This window comes from Limulus polyphemus, unplaced genomic scaffold (genome assembly GCF_000517525.1).
Source record: "Limulus polyphemus unplaced genomic scaffold, Limulus_polyphemus-2.1.2 Scaffold2800, whole genome shotgun sequence".
Lineage (NCBI taxonomy): Eukaryota > Metazoa > Arthropoda > Merostomata > Xiphosura > Limulidae > Limulus > Limulus polyphemus.
This window is the reverse complement of record NW_013668410.1, coordinates 1-7,500: the sequence shown is the minus strand read 5'-3', so window position 1 is coordinate 7,500 and position 7,500 is coordinate 1. Positions and strand designations below refer to the sequence as shown.

Below are 7,500 nucleotides of genomic sequence, written 5' to 3'. Positions count from 1 at the left end.
TGTATGAACAAACATTTTACTGTAGACCGTGTGGGTAAGTTATGGGTGAACAAACATTTTACTATAGACCGTGTGGGTAAGTTATGGGTGAACAAAAATTTTATTATAGACCGTGTGGTTAAGTTATGGATGAAGAAACGTTTACTATACACCGTGTGGGTAAGTTATGGAGGAAAAAACATTTTACTGAGGATAGGTTACGGCTGAACGAATATTTTTATTATAGACCGTGAGGATAGGTTACGGCTGAATGAACATTTTTACTATAGACCGTGTCGGTAAGTTACGGCTGAATGAACATTTTTACTACAGACCGTGTCGGTAAGTTACGGCTGAATGAACATTTTTACTATATACCGTGTCGGTAAGTTACGGCTGAATGAACATTTTTACTGTATACCGTGTCGGTAAGTTACGGCTGAATGAACATTTTTACTATATACCGTGTCGGTAAGGTACGGCTAAATAAACATTTTTACTATATACCGTATCGGTAGGTTACGGCTGAATGAACATTTTTATTATAGACTGTGTAGGTAAGTTACGGCTAAATGAACATTTTTACTATATACCGTGTGGGTATGTTACGGTTGAATGAACATTTTTTACTACAGACCGTTTGAGTAAGTTACGGCTGAATGAACATTTTTACTGCAGACCTTGTGAGTAAGTTACGGCTGAATGAACATTTTTACTATATACCGTGTTGGTAAGGTACGGCTGAATGAACATTTTTACTATATACCGTGTCGGTAAGTTACGGCTGAATGAACATTTTTACTATATACCGTGTGGGTAAGTTACGGCTGAATGAACATTTTTACTATAGACCTTGTGAGTAAGTTACGGCTGAATGAACATTTTTACTATAGACCTTGTGAGTAAGTTACGGCTGAATGAACATTTTTATTATAGACCGTGTGGGTAAGTTACGGCTGAACGAACATTTTTATTATAGATCGTGTGGGTAAGTTACGGCTGAATGAACATTTTTACTATAGACCGTGTGGGTAAGTTACGTCTGAATGAACATTTTTACTATATACCGTGTCGGTAAGTTACGGCTGAATGAACATTTTTACTGTATACCGTGTCGGTAAGTTACGGCTGAATGAACATTTTTACTATATACCGTGTCGGTAAGTTACGGCTAAATAAACATTTCGCACAAGTAGATTTATATGTATAGAATATAATTCAAGAGATCAAGAGTACCCAATCTTTACCATTAACTGAGTTCTTTAGTTCTAACATATGTGTATATAACATGGAATATTTCTTTATCACCTTTTTTTTCTATGTTCATAAATTTATTAGTAAATACTTTATTATAATAATGTGAATTCGTCAAGTAAACGGTTCAAAGTAATACTATGTTACATTCAAAACAAGCTGTTTGAATATATTATAGTTCATAGAATGGAATTCATTAAACGAGTTATTGGTAATAAGTATTATTAATGCAACTGTCAGAGCACAAGTCCCCTATGCACGAAACACTACATTAATTAACGTTCCCAGCATCCTTATCGGTGATTTTTGTTAAGTAATAGTGTGTATGTCTGAAATGAAAGGTGAGTCTATCTTTACGATAGTAATAATTAATTAATAAACGTAACTCAGATTTTTAATGATGGTGATGATGATGATAACTCACATTTAGGATGATGGTGACTATCATAAGGATAACTCACATTTATAATGATGATGATGAAGATAGGAATAACTCACATTTATAATGATGATGATGAAGATAGGGATAACTCACATTTAGAATGATGGTGATGATAAAAAGGATAGTTCATATTCAGGATGATAATGATAAGGATAAGGATAACTCACATTTATAATGATGACGATGAAGATAGGAATAACTCACATTTATAATGATGATGATGAAGATAGGGATAACTCACATTTATAATGATGATGATGAAGATAGGGATAACTCACATTTATAATGATGATGATAATAAGAAAAACTCGCATTTAGGATGATGGTGATCATAATAAGGATAGCTCAAATATATAATGATGATGATGATAATAAGGATAACTCACATTTAGGATGATGGTGATGATAATAAAGATAGCTCAAGTATATAATGATTATGATGGTAATATGAAAAACTCACATTTAGGATGATGTTGATGATAATAAGGATAACTCACATTTCGGATGATGGTGATGATAAGAAAAACTCGAATTTAGGATGATGATGATAATGATAAGGATAACTCACATTTAGAATGATGTTGGTGATAATAAGGATAGCTCATATTTAGGATGATGGTGATAATGATAAGGATAACTCACATTTATAATGATGATGATATTAAGAAAAACTCACATTTAGGATGATGATAATAAGGATAACTCACGTTTAGGATGATGATGACGATAATAAGGATAGCTCACATTTAGGATGATGATAATAAGGATAACTCACGTTTAGGATGATGATGAAGATAATAAGGATAAACAAGCTATATGGTAACGTTGAGTCAAAACATGAATGTAAATATTTTAATTCAACAGTACATTCCAACTTTTTTTTTTTAACTTAGGTGTTGTTCTTTTGTTGGGAAGCGAGGTAATGGACCCCAGGCCATCTCTATTGGAAAGAACTGTGACAAGTTCGGAATCATCGTGCATGAACTTGGTCACGTGGTCGGGTTCTGGCACGAGCACACCAGACCTGATCGAGATCAGCATGTTGTCATCATCACGGAAAATATTATGAACGGTGAGTCACAGGTTAGTCTTCCCACGTAACTTAATTCGGTTTGGTTTCAGGTTTCTCTGAAACCATGTTTTGTTTAATTACATTGCTAATCTTCATGATATCTGTCAGTAGGACGGCACTTGTTTCCTGAAACAAACATTACATACTCGCAACGATCCCGAGACACTTCACTAGTTGAAGAGATAAAAACATATATATATGCTTGTTTACTCAGTGACACAGATTAATACTTCTTTTCCTTGGCCTTCTTCTAATATCTTAATTTCAAATACGTCATCAGTTATTTTAACCAAATCTCCGTAAAGAAAAATCATGTGAAATAAAATGCAAACTCGTTCTTTAATTTACCAGTAAAATCTGGTATTAAATAAATTACCCCTAAATACAAACCCGGTGCGCGGTGGCAGCACTGTCGAACAAGAACATAATTTTCTTATTTCTTAAACTGTTGTATTGTCATCCTCTCGTTGAATCAGCCAGAGAACTTTTCAAATATATAAATGTCGAGAACAGAAATGAAATATAAAAAAAGTTTGTACAATGATTTTTGTGAACGCCTACGACGTTTGTTTTAATAGTGTAAACATTAAAACTCTCGAACCTTTCACCATTATCACGTAATGCAAAGTTCAGTTATAATAATTGTAACTTGATAATTTTTTTTAAGAGCAACTTACAACTTCAATGTATAATAATAAGCCTTACGACAATTGGTTACTTGTATGTATATTTCAAAGTAAAATACAGTCGCAGTAAAACAGAAAACAATGATATGACTCTGATACTTATAAATAGTCAACTAACTGATGTAAAATAAATTACCTCCGACTTTTCCAATCAATTGTTATAGCTTTATCTACGTCTAGCCGACAGCCTAACGGATTGGAACTGAGGTTTGTGACTTTAGGTAGAAGAAAGGCTAGTGGAAATATATCTAGTAATATATGTTTTGGCGTCACTCATAGATATTTTGGTGGAGCTGTATCTAATATATACCCTGACTTCACTGAATGATACTTTGGTGGAGCTGGTTCTAATAGATGCTTTAGCGTCACTGAAAAATACTTTGGTGGAGCTGAATCTGACAAATGTTTTGACGTCACTGAAGGACACTTTGGTAAAGCTGGCTCTAATAGATGCTTTGGCGTCACTGAAGAATGCTTTGGTGGAGCTGGCTCTAATAGATGTTGTGGTGTTACTGAAGTATACTTTGGTGGAGCTGTATCTAATAGATGTTTTGACGTCACTAAATGACACTTTGGTAAAGCTGGCTCTAATAGATGCTTTGGCATCACTGAAGGACACTTTGGTGGAGCTGAATCTAATAGATGCTTTGGCGTCACTGAAGGATACTTTGGTGGAGCAGAATCTAAAAGATGCTTTGGCGTCACTGAAGGATATTTTGGAGGAGCTGAATCTAATAAATGATTTGGCATCACTGAAGGATACATTGGTGGAGCTGAATCTAAAAAGATGATTTGGCAACATTTAACAAAATCTTAATCATAAAAATAATAAGCTACTTAAATAGTTTTAAACCAGTCGGTTTGTTGTGGTTTCTGCCTCTTTGGTGAAAGTCGTTAATCACTTCAGTAAAAAAAAACCAGACACATCAATGTCGTCTTCAATCTATCTAGTGAAATCCAACAACAGGCTAAACGTGTTAAACTACGATCAAAGAAGAACTACGCCTTTGTCCACAAACTTTCATCTCGACAAGAAAGATTGTCTTCTCAGGATAAGAAAGAATATGAGAACTAGGAAGTGCTGTATGGTAGTTCTGAGGAGAAAACTATGAAGTTAAAGGGACTGTGTTGTAGTTCTGAGGAGAAAAACTATGAAGTTAAAGGGACTGTGTTGTAGTTCTGAGGAGAAAACTATGAAGTTAAAAGGACTGTGTTGTAGTTCTGAGGAGAAAACTATGAAGTTAAAGGGACTGTGTTGTAGTTCTGAGGAGAAAACTATGAAGTTAAAAGGGACTGTGTTGTAGTTCTGAGGAGAAAACTATGAAGTTAAAGGGACTGTGTTGTAGTTCTGAGGAGAAAACTATAAAATTAAAGGGACTGTGTTGTAGTTCTGAGGAGAGAATTATGAAGTTAATGTGACTTCCACATTTCTTGTTGGTCGTCGAACATGAGGTTTATTGAGTGGCAGCTTCAGACTTCATTCACTCACTTGTTGGGGTGGACCATAGCAAACAGTTTCATTTTCTCTTCTTCGAAACCGTTTGTGCTCATTTTTACCACCAGTGTGGTTTTACATCCCTATCCTGAGCTCCGTCTTGGTGGTGGTGTTCTTCTCGTGGTTCCTGAGGCGAAGTTCTTGGGGCTTATCTTTGGTCATATGACTCTCATTTTTCATATTAAGCAGCTATGTGTCAAGTGTACAGGGGCAATGAACATCCTCCGTGTCCTCTTTTCTACCTCTTGAGGAGTGTATCAGTGTTCTATGTTGACGATCTATCGTACCCTCATATCTTTCAAGCTGGACTATGTGTCTCTGGTTTATAGTTCTGCCAGGCCCTTTGCCTTCAAGATGCTGGACTCTGGGGCTTCGGCTCTGCATAGGGGCTTTCTGCACTTCGCCAGTCCAGAGTCTGTACACGAGTCCCATGAGCCTCCTCTTCACCTCCGCCGTTTACAAATGTATTTGCAATATGCTATCAAGCTTCAATCCTTACCACAGCTTCCCACCTGTTGTTGTGTCTTCCTTTCTCAGTGGGCTACGCTCTTTCAGAATAGATGGTTTGCCATTCCTCCTTTTGGCCTTCGTATCCAGGCACAGCTTGCTGCATTGGGTCCATCATTGGATGACATTGCTAAGTCCAATTATCAGACCATCCCGCCATGGCTCATTATTATCCCCACCTGTGACCTTTGTTTGAGTCATCTGAGGGAGGCGGATACTCCCGATTTGAAGTATCATCTTCTCTTTGCTAAACATCTTACGAACCATTCTTCTGTTCCCGTTTTTACGGATGGTTCGAAGCCACGTGGCTCTGTGGGCTCTGCCATGGTTTGTTGAAGTTCGGTGGTTGTTCATAGGATCCCCTCTACAATTTTTGTACAAACTGTTCAATTCTTTGCCATTTATCTTGCCTTGGATCAAGTACAAACTAAGCACTACACTAACTGTGCTATTTACACCAATTCTCTTAGCTCTCTATTGGCCCTGGAATCCCTTAATGTAAGTTCTCACCCTATTCTCGTCAATATTCAGAAAAAAATCTTACCCATTTTTCATTGTATTCAGTTTTTCTGGATACCTGGCCATGTTGGTATTTACAGAAATGAGCTTGTTGACATAGAAGCTAAGTCCATCTTCTTTGACATAGTCACAGCCGTGTCTATCTCGTATATGGGCTATGGTCCTATGATAAGGACTCGGCTTCGCGCCATTTGACAGTCGATTTGGGATAGATAAATTTATAACAAATTTTTCCAGATCGAACGTACGGTTGTTCTTTGGCCATTTATTTTACATAAGGATAGAAGGGAAGAAATTGTCTTGTGTAGGCTACGCATTAGTCACAGTTTTGTTATTCATCGTTTTCTTTTATGTGGAATGATCAGCCAATGTGTGACACTCCAGTCACAATTGCTCACGTTTTACTTTCCTGTCGTCGTTACGAGTTTAAGCGGCGGCACCATTTTTGACATATGTTTTCTAAGGGTTTAACCCTGACTTTGGATGGTGTCATTGACGATGGCGACACTGTCCAATTTGATAGTGTTTTTAGTTTTTTACGGGCCATTGGCCTTTTTATGTGTTTTACCTGCTTTTGCGGCATTGTTTTATTTTTAACTTGTTTTCTTTCTACATTTTATTGTATTTTACATACTGTTTTGTTTTTTTTTGGTGCAGATAGCCTAGTTGCTTTGCGCCAATAAGCGCCAAATAACCAACCAATTAATTATATCTGGAGCTTCGTTTTTACTGACAAACCGACTCTGAGAGAATTTGTCCTTCAATCGTATCCGACCACTGTTTTCTGGTTGGAGGTCATGTACTGGGATAGCACTGATCCAATTTTTGCTGGATGAGACATAGATAGTTGATCAGATAACTTAGAATATGAAATGAGACTGAACGAATGATCGAGGTATTTTTATCTCCACTCTGGACGATCCTAAATACTCGATATAACCATGTAAGAACATAACTTCAGTGAGATTCAACGTCCTTCACGGACGGCATAATTGTAAATGAACTAAATTCATGTACTGCCTCAAGTAACTGAAAAAGAATTATTGGCTGAAACTGTCGAAACTCCATTGTCGTGTTAAGGGTATCCTTCACCTTTGACCGAGAGTTGAACACTCACCAAATCTCTAGGTTACATATGAGAAGGTAAATGGGCCAGTATTCTAATTGTGAATATTATTTCCTTTTAAAAATATAATCTGTATCGTTAAGGATTCTTTTTCCTATACCTAAATAATATGAAGTTATTGTTCTAAATTCCTACTAAGCATCTGTATACTCATCAGACATTTTTACATTTTACTTTAACAGTGGATAAAATCCTTTAATTATACGGGTAACTGAGTAAAGAAGTTGGAATGTTTTATTATTAATGTATAATACCTTTTACAGAATAAGGAACTATTTATGTTTTATTATTAATGTATAATACCTTTTACAGAATAAGTAACTATTTATGTTTTATTATTAATGTATAATACCTTTTACAGAATAAGGAACTATTTATGTTTTATTATTAATGTATAATACCTTTTACAGAATAAGGAAC

The 7,500-nt window shown here is 35.9% G+C and overlaps 2 protein-coding genes across 2 annotated transcripts in view; one reads left to right on the top strand and one right to left on the bottom strand.

The window, feature by feature from the left end:
- LOC106467926 (bone morphogenetic protein 1-like) overlaps nucleotides 1–3,222 on the top strand; it is a 23,718-nt gene extending 20,496 nt beyond the window's left edge. The window contains exon 6 of the mRNA XM_022396158.1: nucleotides 2,569–3,222. Coding sequence (XP_022251866.1) covers nucleotides 2,569–2,776 — 208 coding nt within the window. The 3' untranslated portion in view covers nucleotides 2,777–3,222. The remainder of the gene's footprint in view (nucleotides 1–2,568) is intronic.
- A 484-nt stretch (nucleotides 3,223–3,706) lies between these two features.
- LOC111087881 (extensin-2-like) lies at nucleotides 3,707–4,183 on the bottom strand. Its single transcript, XM_022396153.1, has one exon. The coding sequence runs from the start codon at nucleotides 4,181–4,183 to the stop codon at nucleotides 3,707–3,709; it is 477 nt and encodes a 158-aa protein (XP_022251861.1).
- Nucleotides 4,184–7,500: the final 3,317 nt, after the last annotated feature.